The sequence below is a fragment of the Cottoperca gobio genome, chromosome 16 (assembly GCF_900634415.1).
Source record: "Cottoperca gobio chromosome 16, fCotGob3.1, whole genome shotgun sequence".
NCBI lineage: Eukaryota > Metazoa > Chordata > Actinopteri > Perciformes > Bovichtidae > Cottoperca > Cottoperca gobio.
In genome coordinates this window covers 21,808,103-21,828,270 of record NC_041370.1, presented here as the reverse complement: position 1 = coordinate 21,828,270, position 20,168 = coordinate 21,808,103, and the positions used below count along the sequence as shown (strand labels likewise).

At 41.4% G+C, this 20,168-nt stretch overlaps 1 protein-coding gene across 4 annotated transcripts in view; it reads right to left on the bottom strand.

Annotated features, from left to right (window-relative positions):
• oxr1a (oxidation resistance 1a) overlaps window positions 1-20,168 on the bottom strand; it is a 149,947-nt gene that overhangs the window by 64,648 nt on the left and 65,131 nt on the right. The window contains exon 1 of one of the 4 annotated variants that reach the window (XM_029450788.1): window positions 1,439-1,752. The exons of the other annotated variants lie outside the window; for them this stretch is intronic. Within the exon in view, the coding sequence (XP_029306648.1) occupies window positions 1,439-1,598 (160 nt within the window). The 5' untranslated portion in view covers window positions 1,599-1,752. Of the gene's footprint in view, window positions 1-1,438; window positions 1,753-20,168 lie in introns of those variants that run through there. 4 annotated transcript variants of the gene reach the window in all.

Below are 20,168 nucleotides of genomic sequence, written 5' to 3'. Positions count from 1 at the left end.
TTCAAGACCTTGTTAACAAAACTGGCAAAGTAGTTACATCCCATCTCCTGTTCATCCATGCATGGAGGGGTTGCGACACCACCTCAGCAACATATGGGCATGGCAAAACCAGTCTTTTGAAGAAGATAAAACAATCAGAAGAATTGCAGCAGATATCCTTCTTGATGACCAATCCTGAGGCGACAGTGGAACAGATTGGCAAAGCTGGTATCCGGTTATATGTTATCTTATATGGAGGCAGAGCAGATGATTCTTTGAACAGTCTAAGGTACGCTAAATACATGGAGATGGTGTCGACAAGCAAAACACCAATTGATCCACAGAAGCTTCCACCTACAGAAAGAGCAGCATATGTTCACAGTTTGCGGGTTCATTTGCAAGTCATACTTTGGTTGAAGCTCACAAGCAATGACCTAGATCCGATGCAATGGGGTTGGAAACTTGCTGATACCATACTAACACCAGTCCTGACAGACTTAGATGCAGCACCAGAGAGCTTACTGAAGTTTGTCAGATGTAAATGCAAACCTTCTGCCAGAAATCCATGTGGCAATAACAGTTGCTCTTGTCATAAACATGGACTGAAATGTGTAACAGCCTGTGGAGACTGCAGAGGAGAAAGTTGTCAAAATGCCGAGGAGGTTACCCTTGACAATGAAGACAATGTTGACACTAATGAAGAAATCGTGTTACAGTAGTTAATTAAAAGTAAACTTACACCTTTTTTATTTCTATTTTCTGCCCTTAGCACACTTGTACAATTTTGAGGGGACTCTACCATTGCCGGGGGGTAGGGGTGGGGGGATTGTGCTTATACCAGAGGTAATGTGGTAATGACTATTATAGTTCATAGTAAAGTAACAATTTTCAGCAACTTAGACTTTGCATTTTCTACAATGAAGGTGAATAAACCGTCAAAAGTCGCCATAAAATCCTTACTTTTTTACCTTTTCCATACAAAAATGTTAAACATATTCAAACACTCATAAAACCTTTTTTTAATGCGGATTTTTGCAGATTTTGGATATGTTGTTCTATGGCACATTTGGCTTGTGGTGTAAAAATCATCTCTATACCATGATTATCCGGGTCAAAATGCCCAAAGACCAGACTACTGGTCAAATGCACTGAACACAACAGCGTGTAGTGTGACAGAATTGCGGAAATAACTGAACTAAAAGTTGAAAATGATATTGGAATAAGCTACAGTTTATACATTGAACATCGCGGAATTTAAGGGCGACACTAAGTGTTTATGTCTACATCTTAATATATGCTCTAAAAGGTAAGAAGAGCATCTAAGGAACGAAGACACGTTAAACTGAAGGATTTTTAAAGGGAATGTGGCGCTACGATCTGGAGGGAATCATGCGTTGGAGGTTTGGCGACGTCTCCAGTAGCCTGCAACTTCGCTAACGGAGTTGAATGTTGGACTGACCTGTTTTGGAGAGGTCGGTGTTACGGTCGGGTGTTGTCTCAGCATGGTGCTGTTGAATTTCGAGAGTCTCCTGTCCGGGTCCAGGCCACAGTCTCTGAGAGATTGCGTCCCTGACAACTCTGACAGCCCCGCTGCCCGTAAAATAATACATGAAGTCCATAACACTAACGTTACTGTTACAACCTGGCTAGGTTAGCTAACAACAAAGCGTTTGAAGTGTTGACAAGCCCGCTGTCATTGCACAAAACGCAGCGTTGGCATTCAGTCACAGGCTCAGAGTCGTGGTGTGAAAAGCCTCAATCACTGTATACATTCCAAAACAGGAACTATTTCAAATTGCCAACAGGCGCAAACTTTTTTGCCCCCTAGTGGAGTCAAGCTGTGCAACGCAGTTTGGCAATACACTGGCTCTGTTTACAACAGCCTACTGCCCTATTGGCCTATATTTACAGTACAATGTCAGATGTCAGATACGGAACCCATATTACTGCATATTCAACCCAGAAGAAACACAAATAAAAACATTTTGATTGAGCAAAAACCGAAATAGAGAAACTACCTCTTTTGTTAATGTTTCAGAGGATCTCAGTTTATAAGAGTACACGGGTCAGGACATACGATTTACTTTCTAAAATAAAGGCATATTTCCTTATACCTACAGGTAAATGTTTGGAAGGCAACATTTCCACCGTGCAATTAGGTTGCCCTTGTATTTTAAGTTTATTGATTTGCCAATTATATATCAAACTCTCCATTCTCTTATAGGCTGCAACTATTGCTATAGGCCTATATTTTATTTGAAATTAATAATGAGGAGTTGTAGATTCAGTGCTGATTGGAGGTAGACTTTAAAGATCATAATTCAGATCATGGGGATGGGTATCTTTACAATATATATATATATATATATATATATATATATATATATATATATATATATATATACACATATACATATATATAAAAATACAACCCAGCTCAGCACAGTCCCCATTTCCAGACTGTTGCTATTTCATAGCCATGGAGTGTAGGGCTTTATAGCACCCAAGAGAATGACGTCACTCTGACTCCCACCATAATATCAATGATAATAAAATAAATTGAGACTTTCGCGATTCAGAGCCAAAGTACACTTCTGTGCCCGACTAAGGGGGCATAGTGAGAACTCTGAAACCTGTGACGTAAGTGGCTGCTCGTCTAGTGACGGATAGAAGGAGATGACATTTGCAAGTGAAAAACCGACAGACATGGGGTGTAATAATTGGGAATCAGACGCAGGTGGTGAACAGAAAAGACTGTGGTGCATTAATCATCTAGGGGCAGAGCAGTGATACAGGAGTGTAAAGGAAACCTGTAATGTTTCATATAGATGAGAGAAGTGATCAAACTGGGAGAGCTGGTTTACATTTTCTTTTACCAGATAAAAAAGATAAAGAGGGAAACATTTATTTTCAAGCAGACAGGGGAAGTACCTGTCTTTACTTCCTGGAATCTGTGGTAGGTGGACTATGTTGAAACAGCTGTTATATTTAAGTTCATACAAGCAATATGAGACTGAGGCCATATTCAATACTGAATGTGCTCCATCTGCTGGTTGCATCAGGTAGTGCATGCTTTAGCATCCTCCCTCAGTGAAAAGATTCAAAGTGTAGATAAAGAGCAGCAGCAATCAGAAAACAAATGTCACAATCAAATCCTTTGAAAGAACTATAAAGACATTTAAATTAGTTTGATAAGCTTATTACTTTGTTTTAAGATAAGATAATCCTTTATTAGTCTCTCAACAGGGACATTTGCAACAACAAGAGGAAGTAACGAAAAGCAACACATAGTAAGTAAACAGTACAAAAATATAATAAATAAGTAAACAGTAAAAAAAGAAAATAAGCTATTCACAAAGATATAACTGGAATCAGCTTTGGTGTTCCCTGAATGCAACTTTAGTCTTGTGCAAAAAAGTAGGGTGAACATTTCTTTATTATCAATTGATAATTGGAATTCTGTAGTAACACCAAACATTTAAAACCATTTGGGCGTTCATCAACATTTGGAATGTTAATTTGAAACCTGCAGCAAGTAAAACAGTCAAACTAGTCTTGTGCAACTATGTAACTAGAGTATGCAAAATACAATCTTCAATCTACTTGATTTCAACCTCTCTGACTTTGAAGTACGACACCCTTGATGGACTTGCCGTCGGGGGATTTCATTTGGCCCACTTTTCCTCTCTGACCTTGCACCGGGCCCTGGTACACTTGGCACTTGGACAGTGTATTTAGACAGGTCTCAGACTGGCCCAGTGCCACCCCACAGGGCCTTGTAGCTGCGTGATATACCGAGTTGTTGTACAGCTGCCCAGAGCGGTCATCAAATCATCCATAACATCCTCACAGGGAGGCTGACTAGCTTCCTCCTCCCTGTGTTTCAACCTCATAGGTTGAGAGAAACTCTGTAGCAGTGTAGACCAAACCATGAAGTTGAATCTACTAATAAAAGGTCTGTTTTCTCTGAGAAGTCATCCACTCTCTAATTAAGCTTTTAGTGAGACCAAAGAGGTACATTAAAGAATTCCCTCTCTGCTCATCCAACAACACGAGCCTCATTGCATGGAAATTATGCAACTTACTTTGTTCTACTTAAGGTAGCATGCTTGATGTATTGTTCTGTATTTTATAGGCGATTAAAGAGACTTTGAAGCCAATTAGTTAACTGACATAGTTAACTGACATCCATTATAGTGTTATGATCTTCTAAAGTTGTTTGTGGCCGGTATCATTCTACAGTATTCCCTTGAGTATAAGTATTTACAATATCCTTTAATGCACACATTTTTACAGTGCATGCAATACTACCTTTCTTTTCATTTTCTAATATGGTGACATCAGCACTTGAGAGTGCAGTACTAGTGAGGGAATCATTCTGTCTAATGTCTTTAAAGTGGTGAAGTCTCGTTATACAAGAACCCGTATAAAAACCTCCTGGTGTCAGCAGCTGCCAGCGAAAGCTCTGAGAGGGTCTTGTGTGTGAGACTTTGTCATCGTCAGAGCGGGGCACTGGGGAGCGAGTGTTAATCTCAGCACTTTCCCATTGAGGGCCAGGTAGGCTGCAGCCTAATCCTGAGAAGAGGAACGCTTTCATTACGGAACAACAAACACGAAGGCCACTGGGGAGCTGCCGCTTTACCGCTGTCAACGGATGGACAGACTACACAAGCAGAGCTGCAGCACGTCGGTATGAACACCAGCATGAGTGCACCGGAATGGCCGTATTAGCATGTGCACACAAACACATTTTCACACAATCACAATCTGCTCTTTTCTCCCAGACATTACCCGTTTACGGTGGAAATCACTATGACATAAATGCAGCAGGGAGTTCAATCATGCGACACAAATGCACCTGCTGGCAAAGACAAACAAGCCTTTCAGTGTGAGGTAATTGGGAAGGCTCATTGAGCTATGCAAGGCGAAAGAGATGGCTCGAGATGGCTTCTTGGAGCATCTCTGGAGTGTAAATACAGAACATAGAGCATGCATTGTCCTGTGTTTCACAAGTGCTCTGCTCCATTATCCCCGCAGCCTATACAAGAGGCGTAAACAAGACCACGGCCAATAAAGACAGTTAGCTGCTGGAGAAATCTGGAGAAGGCATCCAGACAATGGCGGAAATCACAGGTGTTTAACAGCCGTTGTCAGAAAATCCCACCCTCTCGGAGGCTTTCTCATTGGAGAAGTGTAGCTTCGCCTCTCAAAGGCTGTCAACGCAACAACAAATAAACATGTTTTGCACTCTGCCAGCAGGACCTAGATATTCATGAGAGGGAAATGTTGTGTGGCGCCTGTTAATACTGTGACAATGCCAAGCTGAATCACCAGATCATCTGGAGGAATAGGTCTGCTTCATTACTCAACACTGTGCTTACATAAGGCTGACTGCTGTCACTCAGATGTTCTTCATCATTTTCCTATATTTTACATGAACACTGTACATGTCTGAGCCTCTCCAACATCTCCTTTCTTGCAGCTCATGTGAGCTACAGTATACCAACAGTTATGAGCCCTTGGTCACTATGTGATGTCAAGATTCATATTACATTTTCATACATCTATTAATGAACACGCAATCAGAAATGATAAACATTACCTTAAAATTGAGAAAAGAACTTTTGAGATCTGGTGCTGAATGGCTGGTTAAATGATTTGAATGACTGGAATGTATTTGTAAAATACAATCTCCATAGAGTGAGATGGTGTGTGCATCAAGTATGGAGCTAAAACTTGAACGTATAGGATTAGACTCGCTTAGCAAAAAAAGACTGGAAGCAGGGGGAAACAGCTAGCTTGGGTCTGGTTTCAGGGTGAGTTTATGAGAGATATGCCAAAGTTAAGTTGTTTAGCTCAGCATTCAAATATAGCTATTTGTATCAATATGTCCTGTGTGTAAACATGTTACTGTTGTGTTTCATTGAAATTGAAATGTGTAACACATGGTTGTAATGCAGTTTACAGCTATACTTCCAACTACTTCTTCTACACAATCTTTCTTTCTACAAAGACTTAAAGATTTGTTAAATCACCTCCATGAGCAACTCCATTCACTGTGCAAGTTCTGTAAAGGTTTCTTGAGCAGCAAGTGCCTCTAATCTTGCGTTGACAATTTCTTCGTGCCTAAATGGTAACCCTGAAGATCTGCGAGACACACTGCCGACGACCTTTCCTTACCTTAGCCATTCAAGGTCCATGCCTAATCTCAACCATCCAGTGAGTTTCGCAAATCGAGGGTTATCATGACCGTAGAAAATTAAAGAGGGGGTTAATGTAATCAATCACCAACAAGGTGCTTCCTATGCTACGGTCATGGATATTGTGTCAATAGCTGAAAAAAAAAATAGGACCAAGCTAAAAACATAAATCGCACCAGAGACACTGTCCTAATTTTAGAAGATAAGCCGCTTGTCAGGCAATTGTGCTCTTTTATGCATCTGCTTTTTCCCTTTAACTAATTCAAGAAACCCCAGCCAAGAGTTTTCCTTTGATTTGAGTCAAAATGAGCCATTTTGGTGCTATATAAGCATTATGTAAAATGAATAAAAACTAAATGAGCTTGCTGGATGAAAAAGTCTCCACAGTCCTTGTGTGTGGAAATGAGCCTCTGCATTCTGTCCAAATGTCTCCATGTTAAGACTCTGCAAGAGACAGAAAACAAGGAGGTGATGGCTGAGGAGCGCCTGACACTGACCCGCCGCCGCAACAACAATTCAACCCACTGTTATTGCCTGGGCTCCTCTCCCAGGACAGTTCTACAGGGTGGCTAGTTGTGATCGATGACCGGTGGCGTCAGAGCGGGCTATCTTTCACCGCCACTTCCACTGCCCCCGCTCATGGTCATCTATCCTCTGTGGGTGCCTGTGCTGTCTGAGTCTGCCCCAAGAGGATGGGTGGCCCCGACGACTGATGACCACTGGCTTAGCAGGAAGAACACATCAGGCTGCTGAGCCGAGGGCTTTCTCCTTCAATCTTTTCACCTTCCTCTTCTACCTTAATGAATGCATCACATTTTAGTCCCGGGCAAGTGTGCCGTTAATGTCAGGTACAGAAGAAGAGAGGAAGAGGGAAGGCGGGAGGAAACACACTATGGTGGTGGATGAGAGAGAAAGAGAGGATGAGGTAGGGACATGCATCAGACATGCACTCTTCATATGGGGCAATTTATTAAAATAATAAAGCCCAGCCTTGCGCTGAAGGTTGAGCCTACAATAAGCCTGACAGGGATACAGAAAGAGAGGCTGTGAGACTAAGGCATCGCCAGGCAAATAAACAATGTCATGTCAGTGTCCACTTTATTATCTGTGCTGAACTCTTCCAAAGGAGTTAATTGCTTTCTTTTAAACTCAGACACAGTCATATATTTCATCATTACCCTAAAAAGCCTCTCATGAATCACTCAGCTACACAAAGATTGCTGTAAGCCTCTTCGCCTTGACGGGCTTAGAATCAGACTGCGAACCGATACAACAATGCACTATGGGATGGGAGGAAATTAGAGCCAAATGGACATCTTAAATCCAACAAAGATGGTAAGAGGTTCTGCACGCTCTCTATCGGCTGTAAAACTGTCCACTCCCTGGACGCTCTTCATTTATCACCTGTCGCGTGACACAAGTATGCTAAATTGGATAATGAATCTCTCTCCCCAGGAGATGCAGTAGATGAATAATTTGTTGGTTAAATTACGAGCCGGGGACATTCGAGGTATAAGACGTTGGTGTAGCTAAATGGATGCAACATTTCGGAGTCCATAGGAGTAACATGAACGAATTAGGAAGCAATGTGGACGTACTTAAGTGTGCAAGGAGGGACTCATTAACAGAGTCACACGGACTCCCCTCACCCAAACACACTTAAGTCAAATATGGTGCCAAAGTATTGATACACAGGTTACCTTCTATCTACTGCGCTTTGTTTCAGTCTTTTCTAACAAATATCCGATAGAATATGAATCAATACAATTATGTGGTGTTACGTTAATCAATGTCTGATTATCTTCCAATCCAGTCTTTTATTACACAAGAGATGGCTGGGATGGTACTGGGCGAGAGCGGGGGATTTTCATTACTGACTTTGATACAATTGTACCAATAACTTGGACACTTTTCAAAATGCCAGCTTTTCGTTGTTGTTTTTTTCCACAGAGATGGAGTCAATAAAGTCCTTTAAGGACAGAAGAGAGACAAGAAGCGAGACAGCAAACAAAGGCCAAGCTAAAAAGAAAGAAGGAAAAGAAAGAGAGTAAGAACACAGTTGGGCAGATTTGGAAAAAGAAATTTTTTTATTTAATTAATTTAAGCTTACGCTCAATGTCTGTATGTTAAGTATGGAGCTAGAGTAAGGATGTGGTTAGTTTAGAATAAAGATTGCTGTAGAAGCAGGGAGAAACAGCTTCCCGGCTCTCTACATTGTCCAGAAATACAACAAACAGCCCCTCTAAATCTAAACCACAAAGTGATGAGACAGCATGTTAATTACTGAGCTTTAGCAGACAAAGCCAGGATAGCCATTCCCCTGCTTCTAGTCTTTTGCTAAACTAAGCTAACCGCATTACAACTAACTAGTTGACATGAGAATAACATCGTTCTCATCACTTACTTTAAATAATATGCTGATTTCCAAAAATGAACAATTCCTACAATTATGCAATGAAACTACTCACAAAAAACATACATATATAGATTAACAATTGGGATTAGACAATATACACTCACAATAAATTGATGGTGGGAAATCACATGAGTAACTTGAAAAAGCTGTCTCGCTCGCTAGTCATGCTAGAGAGCTGAAAAATAGAGCTCAATTTAAAGAATACAGGAATTATCATGTATGAAAATAACATATTTATGCATGGTGACCTTATGATTTATGATTATTTATGATAAAGTAAAAAAGAAAGAAGATTTGTGCCATTGAAAGAGTTTTAAGCCAATGTTGATATCAGCATCTTAAGGCTGTTACAGTCAGTGGTCCTTCATGTTTACAATCAGGACTCAGTATATGCATGTGTATCTGCTTTGACAGACAATACGTGTCAATCATGTCCACGTGGCAGATTAATGCCCACAGCCTGTCTGAACAGAAGACTGATACCATACCTGAGGCTTCTGTCTGAGCACTGAGGACACAGCCATGACCCAGCGTCCTCTACACAGCACCAGTGTGATACATTCGTTGTCTTCCTTAATTCAATGATGTCTCTACAAACATGCAGTATAACACATTACTAAGTGCTTCATAATAGAAGGAATAAACAGATTTCAGACAACACGCTTAATCTAAATAACCCACTGGAATTTAACTGAACCCAATTGAATTTTCCTATAACAAGAGCCATATTTTTATAGCCTGTTTTATAACAAGAATGTAATTTAAGGCCTGCATGTACTCCAGCACAGCAGTACCTCCAGTAATACTTGGAGAGGAAAAAAATAAAGAGGCATTGAAACCTTATGCATGTAGCTTCTGCTACTACGCTTCTTTGTGACAGTTTTCCAGCACCCTGCCATCCAGTGAATGTCCAGAGCAATGACCCGTGTGGAGAAGACAGCGTAGTGCACGGGGCCAGCTAAATCCTGTCCTCCAGCTATTCTTCCTCTTGGATAAACCAGTGCATAGCAAACATGGCCCCGGAGCGTGTACAATGCAAAGTCCTCTACATACTAATGAGAGCTAGAGGGGGATGAGGAGGGAGAAGAGCAGGGGTCAAGGTGGATGTGGATGAGTCATATTTATGGCCTGTTTGAAGCTCAACTCCAACAGTTTTGGCCTGGATACGACTTTTTTTGTCATCATACTGGTTAGGTACCATCGACAAGGATAAAGGATGCTACAAAAAAGCTCAAAGCATGTCTCTTTCACTACAGTGATTGCTCACACAGTAATCTGTAAACATACATATATGACAAGCCGTCACAAAGAAAAAAACATCTGTATAATAGGCAAGCAGCATATTATGACCCATATTGTGTGTTGTTAGAAACCGCACTATAGTGGCCTTAGTGATTATGACTGGAGCAAAAGAGGAAGTCGGGTTTAGTATTATAAAGAGCCACTCCAAACAAACACAGGACCTCCACCGAGGAGTCCATGTGCAGTGTGAAATAGAAAGTCAACGTTCACCTGTTTAAATGTGCGTCTGTTACCGTGTTAGTATGCAACCGCATCACGTACAACGTCACTTACATAATTCAAACTATGATCCTTTCCTAAACATAACCAAGTAGTTCCGTTATACAATGATTAATTCAGCGGTCAAATCTGTCTTTTTTGGGAGTCATTGGCAATTGACCTATTCTGTCGTTTAGTTGAGGACGTGGACTGGAATATTATATTTTGACGACCCTTTTTGCTGACACTTAATTGAGTTAGTTTTCTTTGCACACCATCTCAAACCTTTTAACCTTACAATTCCATGTTGCCTTTCTTGCACAGTTTTGAAATGGGATAATTGAAAATTAATGGTCCTTCTTGTTCCATTACTCTGCAATATCTAAAACTCATCTATGGTTATTTTATTCAAAAATAGCTGTCATGTTTAGTAGATGCATTTTTGATGAGCGATTGTGGTCAGTGATAACGTTTGTGACAAATAAATTCCGTTTCCTGAGACTGTTCCACAATAAAAGCAATAAAATCACTCCGTGATTCGCCAGTTGAATGCTTTTAATGTGAAGCGGCAGTAGAACATGTTTGGTTTCCCTTAGCCGTAACACTTAATGGTAAGGGTAAATGAATAATCATGACTTCATGCATGAAAAAGCATGAATTAATTCATGTACTTGAATGATCAGGAATGTACAAAAATAGTATCTAATGCATGAGTTAATGCAAGAACAGTAAGTTAACTAATGCTACAATAAGGTATCTCCATCATCATGATTCATCATGAGTTATTAAAAATCGTTTACTTAACCAGGAATATTTCCCATTTAGATTCAGAATCTCTTCTACAAGGGAGAAGTGAAAACAAATGGCATACTAATTTCACATAAAAGAAACAATAAGACAAATAGCCAATTACATTAAACAATGAAGTGTTCATGTCTTCTTCATGTCTACAGTAAGTCTACAGTTAAAGGGACAGGCCACATAAACTGACTAGTTACAGCAGTGCACATGTAGTTTCTGCATTAACTGATGCATGAGGTACTATTCATTATTGTACATTCTGGATAATTCATGAAGTACTACATGAATTAATTCATGCTTTTTCAGGCATGAATTCATGATAATTCCTGAACCCATTATCGTAAAGTGTTACCAGTAGGTAGGCTGGCAGTAATGGCGGACTCCCCCACTAACAACGGAAGCTCTGTCACACAGACTACAGATGGAGCAGTTTTTAGGCTAGTTTTGAAAATAAACATTATTAAGAATACACATGAACACAACTTGTGACACTTAGAGGCCTGCATGTCAAATCTACACTAGCGCAACCAATCAGTTTTCACTAACACTCCATGCTTCCGTAAATTCAATTAAGACTTATGTAAATATCATCCATAGCTGTGTAACGGTTTATCGGCTCCTTAGAGGCATTGACCAATTTACTCACTTCTGAGAAGAAATACTACCTTGCACTGGCTGATGTTACATTAACAGGGTTTCTTCCATTTTCAGCTCAGCCCGCCTCAGTACCAACACACGTGCATTCGATACAGGCAAAATAGGAGCCCATAAATTCATGAGTACAAGGGAAACAAATATCTACAGTTTCGAGAAGTGGCAGATCTTATTTTCTCTCTGCTGAAAAATGAATCAATAACAGGGACCGGTGCTAGAGTTCGACAGCAGAAAACTGCTTACTCTTCATTTGAGCTATATGTAATCAATCCTAGCCAGAGGATGGCTGGAGCCTTTTCCAAACTAAGTGGGGGAAAAAGTGGGATTACTAGCGCTCTGGCATTTATAAATTGAGCCCAACGAGAAGAGGGCCACCAAGAGACTCCCGGTCAACGTAATTACACCGGCAGGCCAATAAATCTGACCCACACATCTTTTACAGTAGCACTGCAGTAAATTCAGCAGTGAGCTTCTTTCCTTGCATTGCTTTCTTGCACTACAGAAGAAAACATTAATGTTTTTTGTTGTGGTCTGATGTAAAAAAAAACACCAGTAGCTAAGCTGCGAGTCAGTTTAGATTTAGACCTACACAGTGTTGACTCTTACATAGGACAGCATACTGTGCTGTGGAGGAATATCTGGATTTAGTACCCTTGAAACAGGTGATTGTATAGCACCCTTGAAGTCAATTTTATATTATTCCCTTTTGAAAATATGAAGGACACAGGGGCAACTTAAAAGCACAGAATCGATTTAAGGACTACATGCGTCGTCTCTGGGACATTTAGAAATGACAAATGTCAGACAAATATCTGAAAGACATTTAGAAATCATAGTGATCTTCAAGACATTGATAAAGCCCAGGGATAAGTGCTTCTGTTATATCAGTGTGAGTGTGTGCCATGCACAGCAATCGCAAATCTTGACCTGGATCAATCAGCATGACTCTTTCAGGCTTTTTGTCATACGGCGAGCCATCTCGGGAAAATAAATGTAGTAGAGTTGTGCTGTTTTTACTTTCATCACATTTTATCTCTTATCGTGATAAAAAAGAAAGGAAAGTTCGGGACAGCGGCACAGAGCAGTGATTAATTCAGCAGAGCAGTTAGTCTGGTCTGGATAAGAACCTGAAGGCAGCTTGGGGAATAATAAGCGCAGTTAAAAGTCAAAACCTGGAAAAACAGAGGTGACATTCTCTGACTGTAACCAAGTTAGCGTCAAAGCTGCTCCATTACCATCTGGGGATGACCAACGCATACCATTAACCTTTGTGGAAATCGTTTCTGAGCCTTCGCGGGTTGATGTGGTGTGTGTGTATGTTTGCGTGTGTGTGTGCATGCTAGTGCACATCTCTATTATTTAAGTGCGGATATCAAAGTGAGCTGAGGAAGAGGTCACACTCCTGTTTGTCCGATGCACACTGGGGTGCACCTCCATCAGACCTCCGGTGATCCAAACATTGCACGTGCTACACGAGAGGCACCTGAACGCAACAAAACACAGCTTTTTGTTTAACGACAGAGAAAATCCAGACTTATCAGATATCCCAATTAAGGTTTGCAAGAACAGTGTGATTCGGCTGCCTCTGGTGCTGTTTAGTGTGAATGCAGCCCTGGAGGCACGTTGTTGTCGAGCTTTTCTTATCAACGCGCAGTGTAGACGATGGTACCCTGTGGGGCAGCACCACTTTCACAGGATTAACTGTGGAGCTTCTTGTACAATATTACCCAATCTGCCTTAACCCCCACAGTGTGTGCAGAGAATACTGAGTGTGTGGGGCACCAAGCTCATGTGCCTGTATCATTGTGAATACTTTGTATTGGAGCATGTTTTACTTGCCTACAACTCCCATTTCTGGACAGTGTCAAGCAACAATTTGTACAAAAAATAAACTTGTATGATAGTCTGCACCATTATTTTACATTGGTGTGAATAAAGCCCTAAACTGTATATGTATATAAAATACAGACCTACAGTAATATCTTTCTGTTGAAGACACCTTGCATGTTGGTTTGTGTTGACATTAAAAGGCCTCAGTGTGTGTAATGCTGGGTTTATTATTTGCATTGTTCGATGTGTTTGCATATGAATGAACATTTGGGTGTTGGGCTCAATGTCATGAGGGACCTGATTTGAATATTTAAGAGAGTTTCTAAAAAAGCCGACCTTCTGCAGTATTACGTTACTGCTAATACAAACCGAACATTACCTACTGCTGCGGCTTCACATTAAAAGCATTTAACTGCCGAAAACCAAGTTGATTTTAATTATGCAGGTCAAAACTACAATGCCGGTGAAAAGGAGAGTATTTCTTCATTGAAAGAAGCGCAAAGAACGGTACTGAAGGCTTTTCTCGCTGTAAAAAGATGTGTTCCCTTTTCTTCAACTTGCTTGGGTAAGAGTTTGATTGACAGATGGTTCAACCAATCACCTACAAAGTATTTTTTGAATGTGAATGTCAGCCCTCTTCAAAAACAGTTTCCAATGAGGGCTTCTCAAATGATTCTGTGTAAACAAACCATCTGGTGCATCAGGTTATATAACACTTAACCATCTTCTTTTCACATGTCATCCATCTTTATTTCCTGAAACTCTGGGGTCTGATAACCAGCTACATTTTGGATCCAGTTGGCAAAATACTGGAATTCACTAAACTCTGAAGCGAACAAATCTCTTATCTCAATCTTCGCTTACTCTTTTTTTGTGGAGCAACGTAGGAAACATTAATCATTTCAGTTCTACGTGCTACAAACTGCTGGTATACCTCAACCTCTCCTAACATCTACACCAGTTGCACTGTATTGCAAGCTCCAACCAGTTGCCACCTCCTGCATGTTGCTATTCACTTAGTGGTTGCTAGGAAGGGTAAGTACTGATCTCTCAAATACATATGCTGTGTCAAACAGTGATGGAGACACAGAGGGATGGGAAAAGCCAGAGACCTTGAGAAAAAACAACAAGACCGAGAGTTAGAAAAAGACAGAGAACGACTGTGTGGGAGGAAGCGAAATAAGAGCGGGTGAGGCAAAGACCCTCCATTGGATTTGTGGTGGGGCTAAGCTGCCTTCTGGTGCTATGTGACCAGCCTATACCGCCAAGGAAAGAAGGCTCGGGCTTATCTCAGCGCACACAAGCAGCTCTGCTGGCAAAGGCACCATAGCATGGCTGTGGGTGCTGCTGTCAGTGCGTGACAAATAGCTGTTTCTCTCTCACTTCTCTCACTTTCACTCTGTTATTCTCTCTCACCTCTTCATTCATCTTTCCCTCCTTCTCACTCATTCACTTGGGAAGAGCATGTAAAGATTTGATACTGATGTACAACATGGGGCCAACTCATACTTATGGTGGATGTTAATACAGAGGAGTGGCCTCCTTTTTCCTGGCAGTCTGCGTCATGGTCTGTAATAACAGCATGGGAGTAGGATATCTCCATTTGTCTGGTTTAAATGCTAAGATCATGGTTGGTAAGTTTCTTACTGTCTGGTTTCCAGACCACAAATACCCCTACAGAGAACTCCTACCTAAAATCAATTCCTCCAACCTTAAATCCTTACAGAAGCAATACATATTAATTCATCATCAAATAAATAATCACTAACAATTGAGGTCCCTACACTGACATCATGGCTTCTAACAGGTATACAGGCAATATTAAGGGCCGGGCCATACCTGATCAGACCTATTCTTACCACATGCTGTCCACCTCAGAAATCAAAAACAGCCACACTCGAAGTTGGAGTGAAAAGCCGACTGTCATAGAGACAGAGTGTGAGATACATTTTTAAATAAGGGGGAAAACAGCGCATATCTTTAAGCAGTCTCCCCCAGAAATCATTTATGGTGTTGCACTTGGTTGTTCACATGAAAAGTGATGAAAAGTGTCACCAATGAAAAAAAAGAGCTAGAGACATAGTTCCAAACATTGGCTCTTCTCTAACCGTTGCACAGCCGGCCAATCGCGGCATGAAGTGGGTGTGAATGTCAGATTGTCAGTCTCGTAAAGTTACAGAAATGGTCGGACACAGCCCCCCCTAATCTCCCCCGTCAGAAAGGTGTCTAAAGCTATTTGACTATCCCACAAGCAGTTCTGTAGAAGTACATGTGCCCTTTAAGAGTCTACAACCATGCTCTGTGAGGCTGCACTTAGGATTAGCTGTGCTTTGAGCTAAATGCTAACGCCAGCATGCTAATACGCTGGCAATGACAATGCTAACATGCCGATGTTCGTAGGTATACAGTTTATCACATTCACTACTGTAACCTATTTGTCCCTATCAAATAAACATTAAATGAATGAAATGTTAACATACTAACATTCGCTAATTAGCAGAAAACCCAAAGTGCAACAGAGACTGAAGGGAATGTGGTTAGTTTTAGGCCTATTGGAGAAGTTAAAATTGTGGAGGAAAAGTTAAGGGATCACCAAAGTAACTGAAAATCATGCTCAATGTTTGTACCACATTTCATGGCAATCCCTTTAATAGCTGTTGAGATATTTCATCTGGATGAAAGTGGGGAAACGACCTGCCGACTGTGCCAGACCTCATTGTTTGGGATAAACCTGAACTCAAGGGAAAATATATTGATATGGACGAGAAGTATGGACATGTTAGTAGCCGCTCGTTAAATTGTGTAAGGGGCTTAGATCCTTAGATCGAGCAGTCGGCTAATAAAAGCTAAGGCTACGTGGCGATGTTATTTGCAGACATCTTAACAACCGATCAGGAGCTATAGCCTATGGAGGTCACATACATGCAATTCCCTTAGCAAGAGCTTAGAGCTAAGGTGAGACTGATGGCCAGTGTGTAGAAAACGGCCCACAATTACTGAGTCAAGAAGAAACTATGCATTATTGTTTATATTCCTGGTTCAATGCTTCCGCACTTCACTTCAGTATGGCGCCTGCTGACACTTGTCTTGTCTTTTATCATCAGTGGTCTAACTAACTGGGTGCTTTTTATATTCCTTAAAAACTGCCAAATTACTCATGGATCTCACCACTAAATCTGATCACAGTCCAAGCTAACACAAGTAAATGTTGACAGTTGATAGGACATCATGACAGTATGGATCAGACTGGGAACATGTGACATTTTTTGCAATCACGAGCAAGTGAAAATTCTAATCATCCAGAGAATACTGTACCACTAAGGCCAAACACACCATTTTATTTCGAATGAAAATGTACATGTACATGTACGTTCCATTTACATAGAAAAACAGAGATATTTCAGTGGCTTGAGTGTAATTGCCACCGCTGGCTACGATCTGGATGTGTAAACACAAGAGACGTGCCACCTGAGACAATTACATTGAACACAAAAAGAGCAGCCACACCGCTGTACCGCCTGCAGGGCTGGCTATAACTGTCACCTGCCATAGTGATTAGCTCCTCACATGAAAACATGCTGTGACTATACAGCTGCTGCTGAATACTGGAAATATACGGTTTTCAAGAACTCTAACTATGGGTTCACACTCAAACAAAAACACAAGTATCTGAAGTAAAGGAGCAACGGGATGGTGACTTAACATCCAACCTGAAACTTCCTTCAATTTATTGAACAGCTGCTAATTTAATTCCATCCACTGAGTCCCTTTCATGAAACTGCATGTCAAGCAAGGCTTGGTGGGAGCCTGCAGCGAGTTAGTGTGTTGCTCCCCAGCCCCGGTTCCTCCGCTCTTCAACCCTGCAGTGACAATCCAATGAATAACTAACAAGGGAATAATCAGTCACATGGCAGCACTGGCAGGGTCCGCCACTCTTGGAGCGTTAGCGTACTCCAACATGTGTGGTTCTGTCTTGTTTATTAGCATTTCCTCTGTCAGGTGCTGTAGATACAATGCTGCGTTAGCAGAATCAGGCCTCTGTTTGTGCCTACTACGCATACTCACTGAGATAGCAATGCATGTCAGCGCTTGAGTAATTTTCACACAATAATATATATATATATATATATATATATATATATATATCTTTTTAAATTAAACGTATTAACTTTGACAGCAAAGCTTCGACACAACAGTCTGGTCATCCTTGTGTTGTCTATTTATGCATAAGTAGGACTATTGCTGTCTCTCGAGTGCGGAAAATAAGTCAGACAAGAGCATAATGTGATGAAATGCCTCTTCAAGACAGCAGCCAAGGTTGGTGCCACAGTTTGTAGCAATCTGTTGGTGCTGTCTGTCTGTCCTTGAGACAGATTACCCTTCTGCCTATATCCCCCGGTCAGACACGCAGGAAATACATTAGAGGATAACAAGGTAGAGAGTGTGAAGTTGGAGAGAATGCGAGACAAGGTGGAGAGAGGGAAAAAGAGGGAGGGAATGGGTGAGGGAACAGAGAACAAAATGGCAGAAAGAGCAGAAAAAACAGGGAAAAAAAAGCTGTGGTGGGATGCAAGGAGGCGAGAAGTGCAACAGCTCTCCTCTTATAAGCCATTATCTGCAGCGACATGCTGTGAAGGCTCTCCCTTTGCACCCATACAAAGACATCTGCAGGGACAGTGGCATATCTCTCGCCTGCAATTGCTTACCTAACAGTCCAAAGTTGTTTCCAAAGTTAACTTTAGACAAACACACAGTGTCACAACTAGAGCCAAATGTACTGAGTATAAACACAGAGAGCATGAGTCAGCCTTGGAAAACAAAGAGAGAAGAGTACTTGTACAGCACGCATCCAATAAGAACATAGTGTGATGAAACTGTTTTTAAATACACTTGTCGTCGGCAGGAACACTAGAAATCATACTTAATGAGTCTACAGCTGCAGAGACGTTCACTTCATCTCTTGTTTGGCCTTTTATTAGCGAGTAGAGATCATTGAGCTCCAGAGTGGAGGCTACAGGCCTGCTACAATGATGTAAAGGTCAGACATGGCGGTGGGACTTTGAGGCACTCAGACAGAGATGCTGGGAGTCTGGGGAGTGCTGGTGTCAAGTGTCACACCTTCTCAGGAAGCAACGCTGCAGGGCAGGCATCCGAGAGATCACAGGCAATTTGGCTCTTTCCTTTTCTTTCCTCTTTCTTCCTTTACACACAAACAAGTAACGCTTCTTCTCGGTTTGTTCAATCTCATGTGAATACATTTATTCCAGAGTATAATATGAACATATTTATAATATACTGAATGAATGACTTTACTCTGATGGGCGAAAACCACTCTTTTTAGTGTCCAGTATGTTCCGGGTCAACCTGTCGAACGTACCGAGTGCTTATGAATCCCGACTTATCGTAGAGTAGCGTACTGCTGCCTGCTACAGTGGTGCTGCCACTCAAAACATAGGAAGTGGGAAAACCCATCAATAGGTGACTCGAGTAGAGATGGCCTGGCACGGCAGTTAAATGGTGCATTCAAATGCTCTTTGGAAGTCGTTCTTATAAATTCTGTGTAAGCTTTAAGTGGTAATGTGGAAACAACATGTACGCTACAGAGAAGATGTGTTGTATTGTATTGTATTGCTCAGAGCGTTTAAACTAAACGTTGAAAAGGCGAATGCAAAGTGAGAAGATCAGAGCCGTGAAATATAATCGGGAACTAATTCTTCCGATGAACATGAATGTCGCACAAATGCTCTATAGATATATAACCCCTACATACGTGTGATGCTGAATCAACGCATTTATGTTTTATCTTTATGAATATAAACTTATATATGATAATAATGACAGGTTTTGTGGGGCGGGAAGCACGGAGAAACTGCCGCCATGTTTTGCAAAAAGGATCATAACCCGAAAGGTTACTGGAAGAAGCCGATTCTGTCCATCCATCACTACTGACCTGCACCGACAGCTTAAACATAGCCGATCTTTCCTCTTCCTCCTCCCCTCTCTTTTCCGCTTCCTCCCATCTTTGCTTTCATCAGAGCACGTTTAGATGCTGCTCCTCTTAATTTTAAGTTAAAGGACACATCAACATATCAATCACTGCTCCTCCTCAGAGGTGGGCTGGTGTCGTCCCGGTAGGAGGCTCATTGGTCGGTTATTAAAATGATGGTGGTCAATGTGGCGTGTGTCTCTAATAACAGGTCTGACTGAAGTCTGGTAGACAGCACAGCAAGCTGCCCGCCACATTATTACTATATCATTAGAATAAATTAGCATGATGAGCTCTGTAGGAGCAGCGTGGCCTGGGTTAGACTATAGAGAAATGCCACTGGGCTCCGCTTACACATCTAGATAGGAACTAGAGAGACGGGACATTCACTAATCATTGTCTCATTATGTGATACAGCAGCGTACATGACTGACAGATGCAGTATTTCTGTAGTCATATGGGGGCACTCAGGCCTTGATGTGAAAGGGGTTTATCTAGGCCAACACTAGCCAGAGCAAATGATTAACTGCTGTGACTCACGCTTTAGAGCCTTGTACAATTTGTTACTTTGTAGTTAAAAGCCGTAAAAGCACAATAAGTCACAGTCCCGTTTCATTTAATGCCAGAGTGACTGTGACTCCCGACCCCACGCTTTTAAAAAGAGCCCACAGTCGCCACTGAACGAGTAATGGATGATAGGAGTGGGCTGAGATATCAACAGCTACTCCAACTGTCCTGCCAGGCTTTTATCCCACAATTTCCTTTATTGATTATCGTCCAACGAACTGATGCGGACGACCGC